The sequence below is a fragment of the Miniopterus natalensis genome, chromosome 11 (genome assembly GCF_054644295.1).
Source record: "Miniopterus natalensis isolate mMinNat1 chromosome 11, mMinNat1.hap1, whole genome shotgun sequence".
Taxonomy (NCBI): Eukaryota; Metazoa; Chordata; class Mammalia; order Chiroptera; family Miniopteridae; genus Miniopterus; species Miniopterus natalensis.
The window spans coordinates 60,969,881-60,990,968 of NC_142091.1; the positions used below are offsets into that span (position 1 = coordinate 60,969,881).

Sequence of the window (21,088 nt, forward strand, 5' to 3'; positions counted from 1 at the left end):
GGGAGGGAGGTAGGAAAGGAAGGTGGTGAGTGGGAGGAGGAGGTGGCAGGCTGTCTTAGAAGCAGACTTTAGCTCAAATTAAGTGATCTTTCTAACCAATGCAGAATTATCCAACCAAGGAATAAAACTACTTCATGAGGTCATGAGCCTTTCCATCTCTGCAGTTATTTTCTTTTTAAAATACAGGTTGAAGAAGGATCTAAAAATATACGGCTAGGTTCACTAATCGGTTTGCTAGTTGAAGAAGGAGAAGATTGGAAACATGTTGAAATTCCCAAGGACATAGGCCCTCCGGCGGCCGCTTCAAAACCATCAGTGCCTCGCCCCTCCCCAGAACCAGGGACTTCTGTGCCTGTCAAAAAGGAACACACACCTGGGAAACTGCAGTGAGTATGTTTATTTAAATGATGATATGGCCTGGCCGGCGTGGCCCAGTGGTTGAGCATCGGCCTAGGATCCAGGAGATCACAGTTTGATTCCTGGTCAGGGCATATGCCCTGGTTACAGGCTCGATCCCCAGTGGGGGGCGTGCAGGAGGCAGCCGATCATTGAGTCTCATCATTGATCTCTCTCCTTCTCCCTTCCTCTCTCTGAAATCAATAAAGACATATTAAAAAAATAAAATAAAATGGGTAACTGCTATTAGCTTGTTTTAAAAAAAAAAAATGTAAAAAAATTTTATGGCATCTTTTAGAGTATTTTAACCATTATAATATTTAAAACATCTTTGTACATTAAATAGGAAGTTGTTGACCTTCCCTTTTTTCTCTTAGGAAACAGACTTAGGATGAGTATTTTACCGTCATTGTTCACTCAACAACCAAATAGTTGTTGAATACCTGCTGCGTCCCAGGTACGGGAAGCCCTGCTTGCCCGCCCGGTGGAGGGCAGGTCAGTCCGTGGCCACGCTGAGCTTGGCTGAGGCTTTAGGGCTCCAGCTGGGATTCAGTGTGTAAAACTTCACGTTGTGTCCCATCAATGGATTGCAATTACTGTAATGTGAATACCAGTCTTAAATGTATGGTTGATAATGAAATTAGCGTTTCAGTATGCATTCCTTTTCCAGCTATTCTGCTTTTGAGTCTGAGACAGATAAGAGCTCAGTTTTATCTAGTGCTTCTGAAACAACACGGATTCTTAGTAAACACTGTTTTACTTTAGCTTTACATAGCTTTCATTGGTGGGCTCTGAAAATTCTAACAAATTTCATTTAATAGTCTCTGTAGCACCAAATTACTTTATAGGAAAGAGTTCTTTGTAGAGGAAAGGTCTTAAAGACCACTACTGAACTTGAATAAAATGCAGACCCTTTCATTTTTTAGTATTTTTTCTAAACTTTACTATTGTCAGTTTTTGTCAACAAATTCGGTGTTTTTGAAGTACTGAGTTTGAAATTCCCCTTATCACAGTATTTACGACTTCGTTGTCTTAATTCCCCTTTATTTTCTCTTACCTACCATGGAAAGGTAGCCTCAGGGGCGTTTTGTGCCCAGTGCTCTTCTTCCCTCGCAGAGATGGTAGTGTGTACGCTGGCTTTCGGTTAGGACCCCTCATTAGAGACTTGTGTAGGTCTGAGGCCCCATAGTGTAGGTTAAAAACCAGCTGACTGCGAACCTGCGGTGTTGGTTCACACAGTGGTTTTCTTTTTTAAAAACATTTTGAATTGGTTGGTTACTGTAAATCTTACATAAAAGTGGGAAGTTTCAGTGAAGATTTGGTAGCACTAGAGCCTGAAATACGGCATGTGCCACATTTGTTCCTCTTCATTTCTAAGTTACAAACTTACGGACTCAGCCCATTTCACTAATTTTCTTTGTCTGACCGTGTAGTCATTTGTTTGCTTCTATGCTTAAAGGCCTCAACTGAAGATAGACACTAGTCATGCGACCCTTCAGTGTGCCTCAGTCTCCTTGTGTATAGAGTCAACATAATTGTTTTTGCCTCTCTAACTCTTCTGGAGTGTATATAAAAAATGTTTTCATGTAAATAAGCATTTGAGCAGATACATGAAAGATACAATTCCACCACAACAAAACAAGCAACCTAATTAAAATAGGCAAAGGACCCAAGTATACATTTCTCCCAAAGAAGATACAAATGGCCAATAAGCGCATGAAAAACATGTCCAATATCACTAATATTAGGGAGTTGCAAATCAAAACTACCATGAGATATCACTTCACCTGTATTAGAATGGCTATTATTAAAAAACAAAGAAACAAACAAAAAAACCTAGAAAATTACAAGTGTTGACAAGGATGTAGAGGAATTGGAACTCTTAGGCTCTGTCGGTGAGAATGCAAAATGGTACGGTTGCTCACTGGGGAAAACAGATGGCAGTTCCGGTTCCTCAAAAAATTAAAAATTGAATTACCCTATGCTACAGCAGTTTCTCTTCTGGGTATATAGTCAAAAGAATTGAAAACAGGGACTCAAAGTGGTATTTGTACACCCATGTTCATAAAAGCATTGTTTACTATAGCCAAAAGGTGGAAACAACCCATGTGTCCAAAATGTGCTATGTACATACAATGGAATGTTATTCAGCCTTAAAGAGGAAGGAAGTGCTGACGCACACAACTACATGACCCTCGATGACATGCTGAGTGAAATAAGCCAGTCACAAAAGGACAAATACTGTATGATTTCCACTTACCTGGGTTACCTAGGGTAGTCAAAGTGGTAAAGACAGAGGGTAGAATGACGCTTGCCAGGGGTTAGGGGGAGGGAGGAAACCGGAGCTAGTGTTTAATAGCATGGTGTTTCTGTTTGGAGACATGAAAGGTTCTGGAGATGGTGGTGGTGATGGTTGCACAACCATGTGGTTGCACTTACTGCCACTCAGTTATATACTGCAGTGTTCACAGTGGTAAATTTGAAATACATTTTACCACCAAAAAATGAAGGAACATTATAGTTAGTTCCTATTTATCTGTGTGATGAGCCATTTGAAAAGTAGAAGCTTTCTCCTTATGAATATTTATTCTTTTTAAAAGAGTATTTTGAAATAGTAACTAGTTAAATTTATGTGAAAATCTTTTGATAGTAAAAGAAACCAGATTAGTGCAGATTAACTTGTCTATTTTAGCTTTATGTTTTTCTTCTTTTCAATTATCAGCATAACTGTTGACATTTAGATGTATTTGAATCAAATATGAGTGTTAATTGATTCCACTAATCGTCATGTTTTCTTCTTAGGTTGCGTCTAAGTCCAGCTGCCCGTAATATTCTGGAAAAACACTCCCTGGATGCTAGCCAGGGCACAGCCACTGGCCCTCGGGGAATCTTCACCAAAGAGTATGTGTTTGCTTTTCATAATAACCAATTTCATTATTTATCATCAGTTTTTTCTGAAAGTATTTAAAGAAGAGCTTATTCAGTATTAAGATTTAAAAGGAAGTACACTGTTCTTTTGTATTTTTAATTGCTTTTGCCTGTGTAAAATTGTATTCTGTGCAAGGGCTGTTTCTGAATAATTGCAGTGTTACTGAAGAACAGCTCTAATTTGGCAACTAAGCCAGATCCTTAGGAATGGTGATAAATGCAGAAAATTGGAGTTCAGAGTAGTGAAACTTTGTATTGTTTTAAGTTTGAAATAAACATACAATCACATTTAAATTTCTAAAACATGGAAATATACTTTTAAAAGCAATTTTACTCTTATCTGTTTGGATTTTATCCACTTGTATGATTAAAGTAACTTCCAGATACATTGGATCTCTTTTTGGATTTTCTAATCTATTTTGTCTATACTTTTTAAATACCACACTCTTAATTCTTCCAAATGAATTTTAAACAATTTGTGTAGCCCCACTGGCAGGGTTTGGCAGGGGAACCATGGTATTTTTATTGGGATTTTGTCACATTTTAGATTAACTTAGAAAGAACTGGCATCTTTATGATGTTTTCAAGAACATTGATAGGTCTTCTCGTTTGTTTAAATGTTGTGTCTTTTAAAAGTGTGTTAAAACAGACAGTCCCTGCTCTGTTGAAATTTATTCTAGTGGGGAAGACAAAGATTAGTGAGATAGGCATATGAACCTAATGTAAGGTTGCTGTAGTTGTATGTGCCACATTGAGCAAAATTAACAAGGATATGCTTTCCTGGCCATAAACCAGGTAATTTGCACTAAACAGTGATTTAGCAAATGTCCTAATGAAAGTCATAGGTACAATAAACCTCATAATTTCTGAATCCATATGAAAATTATTTTACAAGTATAAAGAATGAGGGTGTGATTTAATTTATAAACTGCTCATCTTCCAAATGACACCCCCAAGAAAAAAGACTAATTTCTTTTTTTGAAAATAACTACACCTAGTACTTTAATAAAATTCTAATTGTTTGATTTTTAAAAATGTACAAATACTGTAGCCATAGAACAAATAATGTGAATCAGCATACCAGCTAAGAGACAAGATTCACTTGTCTAGCTCCAATAATTCATTTTGTGTTATAGCCTGACATGTATATATTTCTGTATCTTCCTTCCACATCGCTCCTCCATTTTCTAAAGGTTTTATTATAGTTCTTGTCGCTAATCATGGTTATCTGATTCCCTCTTACCTCCAGGGATGCTCTCAAGCTTGTCCAGTTGAGACAGATGGGCAAGATCTCGGAATCCAGACCGACCCCAGCGCCTCCAGTAACTCCCACTGCGCCTTTGCCCACACCGGCCCCAGCCAGGCCATCTTACCCCCGGCCCATGATCCCACCGCTGTCAACTCCCGGGAAACCTAATGTAGCGGTAATGTCATCTGAATAGATTTTTTTTTTTTTTTTCAGATTTAAGTGGGAGAGAAAATAAGCGCCATTATTATATGTTTTAGCAGTCTGTTTTAGTAGCCGCTAAAAGTGATAAAGACAAAACTCCAAATGCTTTGTTTTGCAGATTTCCTATCACAACCAAATTTATTTGTACCGTTCTAACTTCCAAAAGGAATATCGGACATGATTCAATTGAAATTTACTGCAAGTTCCACGATTTTAGTACCACATATATGCTCTGTAATCATGATGCTTTCCATGTCTTTTTTCTCGAGTGGGGTACTAATAATTCGGGTAACTCACACGAGCTCCCTTTTGTGGACGCGTTTTATTTTTTGATGAAGGAAATTGATAGTTTCACAATGAAGAACAACAGAGACTATAGCTGATCATGTTTTTCCTCTGAGGTATATGCAGAATAACAGTCCTTTTTTGTTTTCAGATTGCTCCATTCTGCCCCTCTATCTTTCCTAGGTTTCATAGTGTTTCCTTTCCATCAGAAGAAATGCAGGATAATCAGGTTTATTTAAAATTGAATGAGCACTTAAATAAAAAATAGACAAAGAGACAAACCTACACTGCTTTTCCTAATGGAGAAATATATTTTAATGTGATATTTTTTCAAGAATTGAAAACAGTACAAGTTTCATAGGAAACAGATTTTTTACTATACATTAATGATTTATGAATACATATATAAAAAGTTTATGTGTAATCAAATCTTATTTCTTTAAAAATTAAGTTATTCTTTAAAAATTAGGAAGATAAACGTTACTTTCAAATTCTTATGGTATGTGGGAGCTTTTATTTCATTTGATCAAGTACTCTGTTAACCTAAAATATTTAATTCCATAAGAGAGCATTTGTTTAAAAAAGAAATAAGCTGTACTTTCTGCCTCTTTGTAATATCCTGAAGTGATTTTAACCCAGTCCTAGAATGGCATAAAGCACAAGGAAGGAATTAGATGTAATTTAAGGCCCATCATGCTTTTGTTCGAAGTTCAAGGAACAGAATAGAAAAGCTACGATAAAGTTACAGGAAGATTTTATTATCTCATTCATGCTTTGTATTTTGAATTTGTAGGCTAGTTCATGTGATTTTTTTTTTAATGACAAACCAAAATAGAAATAATTTGATAGGTTATCCAGTATATTGGATTATCTTTTTCTACTTTATGCCATTTTTATAAGAATTGCTTTTAGTTCATTTGTTGATTTATTAGCTGTTTTGAATGTTATTAGGAAATGTTTATAACAAAAATTGCTAATAGGTGGTATCTCTGGTGTGTGTGTGTGTGTTTGTATAAGTATGTACACACACATCCATGAGGAGTTATTCATGATTTGTTAGATTTTTTTTAATCATCTTAAACATAGTAACATAAGAAGTCCCATTCACAACTGAAACTTGAATTTTTCCACTTTTTCCTGCAGTAATATACTCTAAAGTTTTTTCTACAGTTTTGTACTATAATGTTAAAACTTCTAGGTGTCTTACATTCTGTCTTGTACTAAGAAAATTTTTTTTAATCTTAGACTTAATCTGAGAGAGAGAGAGGGAGAGAGAGAGAGAGAGAAACATTGATGTGAGAGAAACATCGGTTGTCTTCTGCGCACATGCTGACCGGCGATAGAACCTGCAACCCGGGTATGTGCCCTGACTGGGAATGGAGCCTGCCAACCTTTTGGTGTACAAGAAGATGCTCCAAACAACTGAGCCACACCAGCCCGGGCACTAAGAATTTTTAATAGTACTTTTTCTGTATTAATCTTTAATTACTATATAAGTAACTGATACCTCATTCTTGTTACGAAGTTTATTTTTTTTCCCCTTTCATTTTTTATGGTTTAACGGACAGATTTCTATTTCTTTGCAGGGTACATTCACTGAAATCCCAGCTAGCAATATTCGAAGAGTTATTGCCAAGAGGTTAACTGAATCTAAAAGTACTGTACCTCATGCATATGCTACTGCTGATTGTGACGTTGGAGCTGTTTTAAAAGTTAGACAAAATCTGTTCAAAGGTTAGTAAAATTGAATTTACTTAACGCAATACACATACTTATTATCATGAAATCTTTTATTTATAAAATATTCGTTAGGTAGCTTTTTATTTCAATTTCATCATCTGGGAATATTTTAGTGCTAGATAAAAGAATTAGTTCTCTTTTCCTATAAGAAATAAATTGGTTCCATAGTATTGAGTAAATCATACTTTTTGGTATGATACCTGAACAGAGCAGTCCTTAGCATTTTAGAAAGTTATAAAATCCAAAACCGGTTTAAGAATGTTTTAGATCATAAATATGTTTTAGGTATCACTCTTCTTGATACAAGTTTTAATTTTTAAATTTCTTCTTCAAAGTGCATTTTAGGTTATTAAATTTTTAATGCTTCTCCTGAAAATCAATTAAAACTAAGGTTGCTGAACGAGAATTTTTAGCATACACTGATGTATCATTTCTTTCTTTCCAACTTATATGGCTTTTACTTCATTTTCTTGCCTTATTGCACTGTTGAAGACTTCTGTTACAATGACGAATGTAAGTGGTAAAAGCAGACATTCTTGCCTCGTTCTTGATCTTGGAAGAAAACGGGCTCTAATGTTAGCTGTACTATTTTGTAGATTTCTTTTTTCAGGCTAAAATTCACATTTGGATAGATGTTGAATTTTGCCAAATGCTTTTTGTGCATCTTTTGAGATAATCTTTCCTTTTCTTGTCTGTTAATATGGTGAATTTTATTGGTTGATTTCCAAATATTGAATCGACCTTGTTTATATGAGTGATTACTTGTAATGAGTGAATAAAATTCATTTAATCCTTAATTTTCTCATAATTGCTTGATTCCATTTTCTAAAATTTTGCTAAGAATCTTTACACCTGTGTTCGAGATATTCTGACCTGTAGTTTTGAGATTTTTTTTTTCTGGGTTTGTTATCAGATCTCACAGAATGCATTAGAAATTTTTTTCCTCCGTTATTTTCAGGAAGAGTTTGGGTAGAATTGGTTTTATTTCTGATTGTTTGGTAGAACTTAGTAGTGAATCTGTTTAGACCTCTGGGTGTTTTTTTTTATGGGAAGATTTTCAACTCAAATTCATTTTTTTAAATAGATAAGAATTATATATTCCTTACTGAATGAGCTTTGGTAGTTTAAGTCTTCCAAAGAATTTGTTTATGTCTAAGTTACTGATTTATTGGCATAAAGCAGTGAGAGGTAATTATGAGTTCATAAAAGATTGTGTCCACATATTTGAAATTGTGCAGACCAAATTATGGGTTATCATTAAAAGTCTAAGCATTGGAAATCCATTTTTTTTTTTCTATTCCTAAAGGGATTTTAAAGAAACAAAAAATTTGTGTGTTTCTGGAAATCTGAATTAGAAGAGCTATGAATTAAGTGAGCAGCTGACAGTAACCATGACAGTTTGGCAGTGTTTATTTTTATGGTAATTCATCTAATCTTTTTCTGAAATCTTCAGCATGCCTTTGGAATGAGCTCTTGTTCACACAATATTCCCTGACTCCTGCCACATACCAGTGACTAGATCTTGATCTGAAAGTTGTCTTCTGGAAGCTTTTTCAATAAAGAATCAAGTGTAATTTACATTTTCCAACATTTTCATACCCACTGGGAAAAGCAAAAGTATAAATAAAATGCTTTAGTTATAGCAGCTGTATGGGGAGAGAGAGGACCTCAGTTTTATCTTGAAATCATCACATGTACTGGAAGGAAATTAAATGGATTCACCATAAAACTAGACAGAAAACCTCATTTTACTTATTACACTAGGACCTACACCAGCATTGCCTCATCTTTGGCATTTGCTCTATCCTGATTTGCTAAGTTAAAAAGCAGATCTTATTTAATGTTGTGGTCTAAAACTTTTGTCATTCTCCCCATTAGTAAAAAATATTTTGAATCTTCCCCAGATATATATTTGTTTTTTTAAAGTGACTACGTGTACCATGGTTCTAATATAATCAGTATGTTATAAAGCATACACAGAATAAGGACATTTGGAAAGGGTAAGAAAAATGAATCATCTTGTAAGCTTCCTGTTTATATACATCACAGAGAGACCATTTGTCTCTTTAGAGACATAAGAGTTGACTCTTTTCTTTCTGATTGAGGTTATAATATATCCTTCAGGTTCTTGTGTGTGATATCTGAGCAATTTAAAAGAATTATAATCCACGCCTAGGAGTAAGCTTTCATATTCATGGTTAATACTGTTTGTCCAGGACCTCATATCTGCAAGTTGTTCTCATCAGTGGGACCTTATTGAACAAGCAAATGAACAAACCCTGTAGTGCTTTTATCACCGTTTGTCAGTGTTGTCAGTCCCTAATTTACAAGTTTGAAATCGTAGCGGTCAGTGTTAACGTTTATTACGAACATTAATTTTAATAGTCTTGTTTTTCTTTCAGATGACATTAAAGTGTCAGTAAATGATTTTATCATCAAGGCAGCAGCTGTTACCCTTAAAGTAAGTAGCAAACTCCAATAATTTTGGCTTCTAAAGTCATCTCACGTCTTTAGGTCTTTATATGATAAATAGAACTCTTTTAAGTCACAAACATTTTATAATTTTACTGCCCAAATCATTCTATCATTTAATCTTACCTCCTCAGTTTTACAGATGAAGAAACTGAGAATCAGTTTCTAATTAAACTAATTAATTATAGCAGAATAAAGACCACTCACTCGGCAAACACTAACGGACCCCCCTCTTGCGCTAAATGCATTCCAGGCATTAGGAATAGGGCAGGGAGCAAAGCCCTGCGTCCTTCCTGTTCTCGTGGGGCACATGTTCGTGTTCCGGTTGGGAGAGACCAGCCAGTACTAACTGTCAGGTGGGGGGAGAAAGCCGGGTGCGACGTGAAGAGCCAGGGGTGCTATTTTCAGAAGGAAGGCCTGTCTGGCAAGGGGATAAGTGGAAGAGGCGTGCAGAAAGGGAGTGAGCCAAGTAGACATGTGCCAGGAGATTATTCCAGACAGGGAACAGCAAACACAAAGGCCGTGAGGAGTGGACCGTGTCGTTCAGAGACCTGGCGCTGGGGATCAAGTGCCTAGAGTGGAGTTAGCAAGAGCAGGGGGGAGATGAGATTACATTTTATAATGGGGTGGAGTTGGGGGCCGCCCAAAGTGTGTGAGGCTTTGGTGGCATGGTAGGGACTAGGGACCTTATTATGAGTGAGAAGGAAGTCTTTGGGAGGTTTTGAGCGAAGGACTAAGATGATTTGACTCACACTTTAAATAGAAAAGGGAGGGGCTGCTGCGCTTGCTGCGTGGAACCCAGCCTGCGGAGGGCAAGGTGGAAGTAGCGCGCTCTCCTGGGAGGCTGTCGGTGACAGCGGTTTGGACTGAGGTGGTAGCAGGGAGCTGGGGTGAAGTGGAGATTTTGGTTACATTTCAAAGGGAGAGCCAAGAGGATTTGCTGATGGATTGGATGCGGGACGGGAGAGAAAGGAGGGCGAGGATTTGGGGCCGAGCAATGGGAGGCTCGTAGTTTCCCATGTCCTAAGACTCGGAAAATGGGAGAGGAGCAGGTTTGAAACGGGAGTCTCGAGTTTGGTGTTGGACACGTGAAGTTTGAGAAGCCTGATAGTGTCCCAGTGGAGGTGGCAAGAAGGCAGGTGGTCTGACTAGAGACGTGCATCTAAAACCCAGGCTTGCTGCCCAGCACCACTTTCTATTGTGCCTTTTTTGTATAAATGAGGCTACTTTTCAGTGTCACTATAAGTGCTATATTTAAAGTACATTTATAAAGAGTTTATTTTATTTTTTGAACAGTTAAATAATAGAGAATGTATAGGCATGCCTTTACAGCTGTTCATATCTAAATGCTTATATATCTTTTGACCAAATAATATTTTGAGTTATTAATGATTTTCTGATTATGAGTTATTCTTTCCCTCTTTAAGTAGTCTTTACCTTTTTGTCAGTATTTCATTTCATAATATTGTATCAGAAGCCATAGTAATTGTAATTTAAATTTTGTGCTAGCCTTTCAGGCTTTTTTTTAATCAATGGCTTCATGAAAATGAATTTGGTGCGTTTTTTCCCTTCCTTTCTCTGTGATTGTTTCAGTATTATAAAGATTTTTATATCTTGAAGTTTTATAGAATTCACCAGTAAAAGTATCCGAGTTCTATTTTGAGGAGGAAGCGTTGGCAATTTTCTCATTTCCCCCCCCATAATTATTGAACTGTTTAATTTTCAGCTTTTTCTTGAATCTGTCTTAGAAACTTATATATTCCCAGAAAATCATTTATTTCATGTAGATTCTTAAACTTACTAGGCTAGAGCCACTCAAACTTGCTTTTTATAAGTATGTTAATGTCCTCAATGCCTGGGGGTTTTCTGAACTCTGTCTCACTTTTATTATTGCATATTTATAGTCTCACTCCTTTTATATTGTTTCATTATGTATTCCTTCATTTCCTTAGGTTTATTTTGGTTAGAGATATTTTGTGAGAAAACTTCACTGTGTAATTCTTTATAATTATCTTTTTAAATAAGATTATTTAGATTATAAATTTTCCTTTGAGTCCAATTTAGTTTATGTCTCATAGATTTTTGTTACATAGCTTTCTAAATTTATTTGCCAAATATTCATTATTTGTGAGGCTGTTGTTGTTTTTCTCTTTTACTTTACCATTATCTCTAAAGAATTTAAAATCTTCTAAGAAGTTGGGACTTCGTTGTTTATTATTCTGACATAATGGCATTGTGGAAGGAATGAGCTGAGCCTTGAAAGAAGAAGTGAAAAGAGCAACTGAAAAGCGATGAAATGGAATGAGCGTGTCGTGGCAGGGAGAGGCCTGAGTGCAGCGAGCATTCACCTTAGGGGCGTGGGCAGAAGTCAAGTTAGGTAGGTAGGTAGGTAGCTTGGATCATACTGTGGATGGCTGTGTTTACATTACATGTGGAGAGATATGGATCTTATTCTGTGGAGAGCAAAGAATTTTTGAGAAGGGAAATTTGTTTTTGATGTCTATTTTTCAGCACCATTTTCTGCTCTGATATTTGCAACTTTATCAGTTCGCATCGTTTCCAGGCATTTAGTCATTCCATCTGGTTTTTCATCCTCAGTCTGCAGTTGTATGTATATTAAGTATATACATGCTCACATATCATGTGTTTATGAAGCTAGAAAGTCTCTCTTAAATAAGGAAGCCATTTGTGAAAGGCCTGCTAATACCGCCCAGGGCTGTGCTAGAAAGTCAGGCTCTTTCAGGAATACTATGGATGAATGTCACGACCCCTCTTCCCTCTCTTCCTTCTCATGGTCTTGTTGGTCAAGTGTTGGGGCAGAAAGTATAACAAACATTAAGTACTTTCTAGCAGTCAGGTTTAACAAAGGGAGCCTTTTTTGAACCATGATATAAAGAGATCAAAATATGTACATCATCAGAATTTCCTTAAGCTTGCCTCAAAAAAGATGGTATGCTTAATTATTCGTCCCAGACATAAAAGGTTTTTAACACAGAGATCCAAACCACTTTTTAAATAGAATTTTTATTTCCTTCTATCTAGCTATATTCACTTTCTAATACGCATAATAATAGTTATTTTTCTGTAATCACCTTGATCTGAACCTACTTCTTCAGTAACATGTTTTTTTGTTTCTGTTTCGTAGCAAATGCCGAGTGTTAATGTGAGCTGGGATGGAGAGGGCCCAAAGCAACTGCCCTTTATTGACATTTCAGTGGCTGTGGCAACAGATAGAGGTTTAATTACACCGATCATAAAAGATGCGGCTGCAAAGGGCATACAGGAAATTGCTGACTCGGTGAAGGTATGCCTTGAGAAATACTGTGCTTCCAAAATGCTGGAATTTACTTTCTGATAAAGTGTTGGTATGGCCTGATCATTCTCTGATTGATATAATATACATACATCTATCCATATAATTATATATATTTATATATACAGTTGTGTGTGTATTTCCAAGTGATTATCATTTGTGTATATGGAGTTTTTAAGTTTCTATCCAGGTACAACCCATTTATTTATTTATTTTTTATTATTATTATTTTAATCCTTATCAGAGGATTTTTTTAATTGATTTTAGAGAGAGAGGAAGGAAGGGAGGTGGGGAGGAGAGAGGGGGATAGAGGGAGAAAGAGACATTGATGTGAAAGAAACAGGGATCGGTTGCCTCCTATACTCGCCCCAACTGGGGATCGAACTTGCAACCTAGATTTGTGCCCAGACTGAGAATTCAACTTGCGCCTTTTGGCTTATGAGAGACACTCTAACCAACTGAACCACCGGGCCAGGGCGCAGGTACAGCCCATGTTAAGAACATTTAACACTCAAAATTTCAGAAATAACATACAGAGAAAGTAGGGCCAACTGCATTCAAGTTATAGGTGAATGCTTTACTTCCTGAAGTCTAGAATCCAGCCTCAAAGAGACAGTTTAGATAGTTAAAGATGAAACTACATTTCTCTGAAAGGCTGCTAGACAGACCTCGGTGTAAACATCATTTTATTCTTAAGTTTATTCATTTCTGTTCTAGAATTGAGACCACTGAAAGTACTTAGTATTCCAGAAGCAAAAGTGCTTCATTTTTCCTGACTTTCTTTAAAAGCAGTTTTGTAGCTTTAATGTAGAAGAATCTGATTTCACTATTGTCACACTGAATGAGCGGGAACTCTGCAGTAGGTCAGCTCTGGCAGCCTCGGTAATTTCTAAGTGCGTTTTCAGTCAGAAATATCGTAGTGTTTGCATTGAAAATTTCAGATTCATTTAGGTAAGTGATTCTTTTTTCATTTACCAAGGACCAGTTGTGTGTAGTGGCAGAACAAGTTATGAGGGGGATTAAAAAGTAGAAGGTAAGATTTCTTGAGGAGCTGACGGTATATAAATGTGCAGACCTGCTTGCCCAGAATAAATAAATGAATGCAAGGCAGTCCAGTTTGATACACATACCCTCGGAGTCTTCGAGTGAGACACAATTACAGGCAACCTTAGTAGAATTGTCCTTTTAAAGCCTTTCTTCACGCCTCTGAAAAGACTTGCAGAGTGTGTTTTATAGATAAAAATGCAATTGCTCTCACCTAATACCATCACTTTGGGCATTGATGTCAACATAGGAATTTTGAGGGGACACAAGCATTAAAAAAAAAAAATTTTTTTTTTTTTTTTTTGTAATTGAGAGGTGGTATTAATTTGGCCAATTTAAAAGTCAAAGTCATAGAGGTTGGTTTACTGGGATAGCACATGCCTTTTATTCATTGAGGATTTTCAGCAGCGGTGAAAGTACATGTATTTGTTATCTTGTGAAGTTCATATGGGATTGAATTTAACTGTAGAGTTAGAATTTCCTTATCACTGTCTGTATTAAATTTTAAAAATTAATAATTATAGGAAGGTTTCTTTGATTCTGACCAAGTTACCAATTTTACTACTGTAATGAATAGTCTTAGAATAGCTGTGTTGGCCCTCTCTTTCCTTCTCTCTTCTGTCCTGAAAGGACCAGAGTTCAGGTGGTAAGGGGGCAGTGTAAGCAGCCTCCCCTCAACGAGAAGGGCAGCCCTAACGCTCTGCAGCGCCCGGGGCTTCTGGAAGTGCTTAGCGTTCCCTGTAACGCCCAGCAACCCTTAGGGTTGCCTGCGCGCTGGCTTCTCTTCTGCCTGCTTCCCTCCCACCTGCTCTCTCTGGTCAGCACTTCACTCTCTTGTGCTTATGATACACCAGACACTAGGCTAAGCATTTCCTATCATTCTCTTGGCCCAGTATTAGAGTTGGGACCTAAACTTCTGCATGTTAACATGGAAGAAACTGAGTTTAACATCTTTAAGAAATATGTCCAAGATGATGCATTTAGAAAGCAGTGGAAGTAGGGACTTATTTAAATCTAGGCATTTCTCGCTTCAGATGCCACTTTCTTAGGCCTTTTATGGCTTCCATTGCTAAGATAGCTTCTTACATTCATTACCCTATTTTATTGTCTTCATACAGTTCATCAGTCTTTGAAATGACCTTATTTTTTGACCCGTCTGTGTTCCCTCCTATCTCACGTTGACTGTTCTGTTCATTGCCATATCTCCAATTCTAGAAGAGTACTTGGAAAATAGTAGTTGCTCAGTGAATTTTTTAAAGTTTTTAATAAAAGCTGTTGCTGAACCTGATTTTCCAAGGAGTATGTGGATCCCAGGAAATGCATCGTGGACCCCGGGGTTAGGAACACGTGCACTGTTTACTTTTGGACCCTCAGGAATCCCAGGGATGTCAATGTGTGGTGCTAGAAGCATGTCTCGGCCACATCCAAGTTCGTATTTCCTAAATAGAGTAATATAGTAACAAGCCTTAGGCCCACACTGTTCTTAATTCTTCATTAATTATAATAGTTTAAAAACGCAGAAGTAAACTTTACCTCATTAGTACCCAGTAAAATTTCTGAATGAATTAATAAGGCATGTGATATATTTTTAAAATGTTTGCTGGCCATCTTGTTATGTCCTTTCAGCTGGATGCTTCAGGTAACACCTGCTTTGATTTTAAGTTCACATTTTCACACTACCAGGAAAATCCAGTGAGAATTCTTTAGTAATTTTTAGAACCAACAATCCTCCTCAGGTTCTACTTTTTTTAGGTTCTTTGGGTTCATTGATAGGAATATCCTGCTGACGTATTTAGAGTCTACAGAGGTTTTTTTTAAAGTGTGTTATTTGTGCTTGCCATCTAGTCTTTAAAATGAATATGCTTTTTATTTGTGTTAGTGTGTGCGGTAGGTCATCAGGATACGTGGCGATCATCTGCCTTTAAAGAAATGCCTTCAAGGTCCACATGATATGTGCGTGTTCAAGTCATGTGAACAGTCATAATGCTTAAGGCAGGAAAAAGACATTGGCAGATTGTTCTTTCTGCTTCTGATATTCCACTGACTATACAAGTCTAAGTCTCTCTGTTCATTTTTCATTTTGGTTTCAAATAGCTTCATAAGTAACTCTATCCAAATAGTATAAATCTGTAGTTGTTACAGTTGCATTAAGTCACAGTGATACATTGAGATCCTACTTAGATTTTTAAAGAATGTTTTAGTTTTCAAAATTGAAATCATAGATTGTTTCAAATTAAATAGTTTTTAGCAGTGGTAGTAATTGTACTTATGTTAGCTATATAATGCAGAACATTAAATAAGCCCAGGGTTTATTTTATCTACCCTGCTCCTCATAAAATAATTCATTATTAATTTTTCATATGTAATGACTCAGCTTCTGTTTCCTTGCTTTGGAAGCACTGAAAAATAAAAATTAATGGAAGTGAAGGTAACTACAAGTACACGTAGAGGAAAATTTAACAACTTTTCTTAAATTTGCTCTCATGGTGTCATTTCTCTTTCCCTCTGTAAATTTTTAGAAATCAGTATTGTCAAGAGTGATATAAAATTACTGCATTCTTATATTCTTTGTGGAGTGTAAATTGGACTAGCTCATTCAGGAAATACTTCAGCTGTAGGATCAAGAACCATTTTCTGGGGCTTAGTAATTCCACTTCTGAGAATTTATATGAAATCATTCAAAAGAAACCAGTGAACTAAATTATGACACTGGGGAAATGACTAAGTAAATTCTGGCAGATACAGTCTTTAGAATGTTAAGCAGACATTAAAAAATCCTTTATAAAGACTTAGCAACATAGAAGATGCTTATAATATTGAAACCTGAAATATAAAGCTCTGGGTTTTTTTAACAACTCTGAAATTATGTGTTATAGGTTAAAAAGAAATGAAAACTGATATATTGGTTGCAGATTTGTTTCCATTGCATAGTTTATTTAGACTATTAGATTGACAAGAATGGCTTTTTCTAATATTTTATCTTAAAAGAAAAATTTATAGACAAGATAGCAAACACTGAAACATTCTGTGTAGTAGTGCACAAAGTAATTCCAATATTTGAAGAATTTTTAAAGGAAAGTGATTTTCCCAGAGTTTTGGTTTACATCTTTAGCTTCTTTAGATTATCTGTGTTCTATCTTGTTCATTTAAAAAATAATTTTAGAGGAAATTATATATACATCTTATAAAGTCAAAGCAAAGCATATGAGATGAGAGTCCTTGTACAAATATAATGCTGTACCATATACTATGTATAACATAGCATTGGTTGACACATTTTGCATTTTTCACAGGCTCTATCAAAGAAAGCAAGAGATGGAAAACTGTTACCTGAAGAATACCAAGGAGGATCTTTCAGGTAAAATTTAAACTCTAATTACCAGTAGTATCGAATAGATATAAGATTTATAGAATCCATGTTAACCTGTTTTATTTATTTTCTGAAACTTTTTAAAATTTAAGCCAAATATCACATACTGTATTTAGATAACAGATTATATGAAAATATTCTTCAGACTAATTAGATTTTTGTATCAAAGCTAGTAGGAACCCTTTAGGATTAGCTAGTTAACTCATTCAAATGTTCATAGAATGACATTCAGAGTTTGTTTTTGATATTTAAAAAAATATATAAATCCAGTAGATTTATAAACCTCAACTATTTCTTTTCTATTTGTAATCTCTTTTATTTTAAGGTATTTGAGGGGAAATATTAACACTTAGACAGTTCAGTTATTATCAGCTCTATTTTTGTTTAAGTGTAACTTACACACAATTAAGTGCCCTTAGTGTAGCTTGAATGTTTTACAAAATAAAGAAATTTGTGTAACTAACCAAAGCAGGATATTCTTCCTCTACCCTTCCTGAGAATCATCCCCTTAAAGGGAACCACTGTTCTCGAATCCTCACCATAGATTTGTTTTCCTAGCTTTGATCTTTATATAAGCACACATTCTTAGGGTCTGGCTTCTTTCACTCAACATTCATGTCTGGGAGAGGAACCATGTTGCTGTGTGAAGCACTCATTTATCACTGCAGTATCCAATATTCTGTAGTATGCTGTATAAATATGTCAGTATCCAGTTTACTGTTGGGCGTTTGCGGTGTTTAAAGTTTGGCGCTATTACAAATAATGGTGCTATGAACATTTTATTAGTGTCTTATGATGACTGTATAAAATAATTTCATTGTATGCACTGAAAGTAGAATCCCTGGATTAAAAGCTTTAATAGATACTGTCAAACAATTTTCAGAAATAGTTACACAAATTTATACTTAACAGTGTATGAGAATTCCCATTAGTAATGTTAGGTTTTACATTTTTAACAATTCTTGAAGTATGTAGTGGTACTCTTTGTGGTCAGGTAGCAAATTAATGCTATTGAAAACGGTTTTTATTTATCTGTCAGCCATGTGGGTATCTGGTAATTCATCAGATAAAGTACCTGTTGAAGTCTTGTGTCTATTTTAAAAAATGATTTGTAGGAGTTTTTATTTCCAGGTACACAGACCTTTGCAGGATATATATTATTTCAAACAACTTTTCCCACTCTGTGCCTTGCCTTTGGAACTTCCTTGATGGTGTTTCTTAATGAACAGAATTTCTGAATTTCAGGGAAGTCCTGTTTATCTTCGTAGTTGGTCCTTGTTTTCTGTTAGGAATTATTGCCTAAAGATTCATGAAGTTATTCTACGTTGTCTTCTAGAAGCTTTATAATTTTTCACATGTAGATCATAATCCATCTGAAATTGGATTTTGTTTATTGTATGTAGATAAAGGTCAAAATTCTCTTTTTTCCCTCATATGGATATTATGTCGACACAGTGTCATATGTTGAAAAGGTGACTGCTTCTCCATGGCATCGAGAAGGTGACCATGCATGTGTGCAGTCTGTTTCTGTGTTCTTTCCTCTTTTCAATTAGCCTGTTTGCCTCCCCATTGCTCAGTACCACCAAGCTAAGGGCTTGATATCAGTAGTGAAAGTCTGCCAGTTTCGGTCACCCTTTAGATCGCCTTTCTTGGCTCTGTGTATTTCGAAATAAGCTTTAGAATCAACTTGTTGTTTGTCCTACACACACCACACCTTGCTGGGGTTTTTATTGGGATTGTATTGACCCTTGATCAGCTTGAGTATTTACAGCACTGAGTCTTCCAGTCGGTGAGTGTGGCATAGACCATCGTTCATTCAGTGCTTTGACTTTTTCAGTTCTGCTTTGTAATTTTTTGTACAGAGGTCTTATAAATGTTTCATTAGATTTATTCCTTCATATTTTTGATATTATTGTAAATGGCATTATTCTTAAATTTTATTTTCTAATTACAGCAACCTGTCTATAGATGTAAAATGGCTTTTTATATTGATGCTTATCCAGTGGCTCAGCTGATTCCCTTACTGACCTGACGAGGTCACCTGTGGAGCCCCCGCGCTCCAGTGTGCAGTGTGTCTGGGAAACGGCGGCTCTGTTTGTTTTGGTCCTTGCATCTTTTCTTTTTCTTGCCATATGCCACTGCCTGCAGCTCCAGTTCAAAGCCAAATAGGCGTTTATATCAGATATAGTACTTGTATGTGTGTTGACATTCAACACACAATTTTTGATAGTATTGTAAGTAACATAGTCTTTTATCTTGGGCCTTTGACTTGGATAAGTTCTATAGCACAGTATTTTAGTAAAATAAAAATATATGCTTGGGGAAAGTCTTTGATTGACGACCTGCCACCTTCAGAGCTCTCTGTTTCCTCTAGTATTTCCAACTTGGGGATGTTTGGCATCGATGAATTTACGGCCGTGATCAACCCTCCCCAGGCCTGCATTTTAGCTGTCGGGAGGTTCCGACCTGTGCTGAAGCTCACCCGGGATGAAGAGGGAAATGACAAGCTGCAGCAGCACCATCTCATCACAGTCACCATGTCAAGTGACGGCCGCGTAGTCGATGACGAACTAGCTACCAGGTTTCTTGAAAGTTTTAAAGCAAACCTGGAGAATCCTATTCGACTTGCCTAGTTCTCAGAGTTAGAGCTGTCACCAAGAAACATGAACTGTATGGAAAAAATTAGGTATTTAAGTGTGAAGTGGGTAAAATGTTTATTTATTTAAGGTGGAAGAGTTTGACCTGAGTTGTCTTCATTTTCATAATGCTGTAGAAATAAATGATAACAGACTATAACTGATAAAAGAAAGAGGACATTTAGTTAGATCCATTTTTAACCTTGGTGCTGTACAAAGGGGATGTTAAACTAGATGTAAATTAAATTATTATGTTTGGCTCCTTGGAGCATTTTAGAATATTTGAGAATGTATGATAAATTGTTAACTCAGAGAATTGTTACAATTATACTTAATTTTATTTACATTGGATGTAGTCTTCAAAGAAACACCCACTAATTTAGCAGTGGGGCCTCGCTTTGACAAGCACTGCTTTAGACAGACTTGAACAATTACTATGTACAGAACTCATTCTGGATACCAGTGAATAAATAAGGATCACCTTGTATTAGGGGGTTGGCAACACTGAATTTTTTATGTATATAAAGCCATATGTTTCAGAGTGCTTTCTATCAGTCTTATTTTTTACTCCTGTGACACTGTGAACTTCTAAAAGGAAGAATTAAAAAATAAAAAAATGAAGAGAGAAAGAGAGACCAAAAAAATGTATTTGTTTCAGTGGTAAACTGCAGTTCAAATATCTAAACCTCGGAAATAACTTCTCAACTTCATACTAAGTTGGAATGTATTAAAATAAGTTATACGGTTTCCTACCAAACATTTTAAGATAGTGTGGATTTGAACACAAAATGTTGTTTCTTAATGCATTTTAATCAGGTTTGAAGTATGCAACAAGATGTGAGAAAAGGTAAAAATTTCTATTGTAGTTTAAATATTAGGACACAGAAATTTAGTGAAACCTTGAAGTAGGTTAGTAGTTTCCCCAGAACCGCTTAAAGGGGACTTTACAGGAAGAAAGGAAGAATGTAAAATTAACATGACAGAAGGAAAATAGTGGATATGGAAGGTAAAGAGAGTAGAAAAGAAAGCGCCTGAAGCAGGTAAGAGCCATCCTTGTTACTCCATTGATGAGATGAAATTTTCACTAATTATCGTAAAGGTTAGAAGGGTTTCTTTCTTTTAAGGATTCTACTATAACTGGCGAGATAATGGCACTGAAATTGGATAGTAATTTAATTATCCAGTCACAGAAAGGCTCATGTCAGTGTCTGCTGACGTGGATCACCTGAGAAGGACTGTGTGGTACAGTTGTAAGGTGTGACACAGTCAGCTACTCACGCTCTAAGAAAACAGCCTTCCAGAATAATTAGAGCCCCAGCCAGTTGTTAAGAAAGTGCTTAATCCAATGGCTCAGTTTTAACAAGCTGTTTTTTAAAAACAGTCTTCAAAACTTTGGTTATATTAGCAGTTTTTCTGAAAACTGTGGCCAAATGCTACTTTTAAATTAACTTTTA

At 36.1% G+C, this 21,088-nt stretch overlaps 1 protein-coding gene across 1 annotated transcript in view; it reads left to right on the forward strand.

Annotated features, from left to right (window-relative positions):
• The window catches only part of PDHX (pyruvate dehydrogenase complex component X), a 45,574-nt gene extending 25,399 nt beyond the window's left edge, over positions 1–20,175 (forward strand). The window contains exons 4-11 of the mRNA XM_016206210.2: positions 187–386; positions 3,199–3,297; positions 4,574–4,748; positions 6,646–6,793; positions 9,202–9,260; positions 12,417–12,575; positions 16,922–16,986; positions 19,373–20,175. Coding sequence (XP_016061696.2) covers positions 187–386; positions 3,199–3,297; positions 4,574–4,748; positions 6,646–6,793; positions 9,202–9,260; positions 12,417–12,575; positions 16,922–16,986; positions 19,373–19,631 — 1,164 coding nt within the window. The 3' untranslated portion in view covers positions 19,632–20,175. The remainder of the gene's footprint in view (positions 1–186; positions 387–3,198; positions 3,298–4,573; positions 4,749–6,645; positions 6,794–9,201; positions 9,261–12,416; positions 12,576–16,921; positions 16,987–19,372) is intronic.
• Positions 20,176–21,088: the final 913 nt, after the last annotated feature.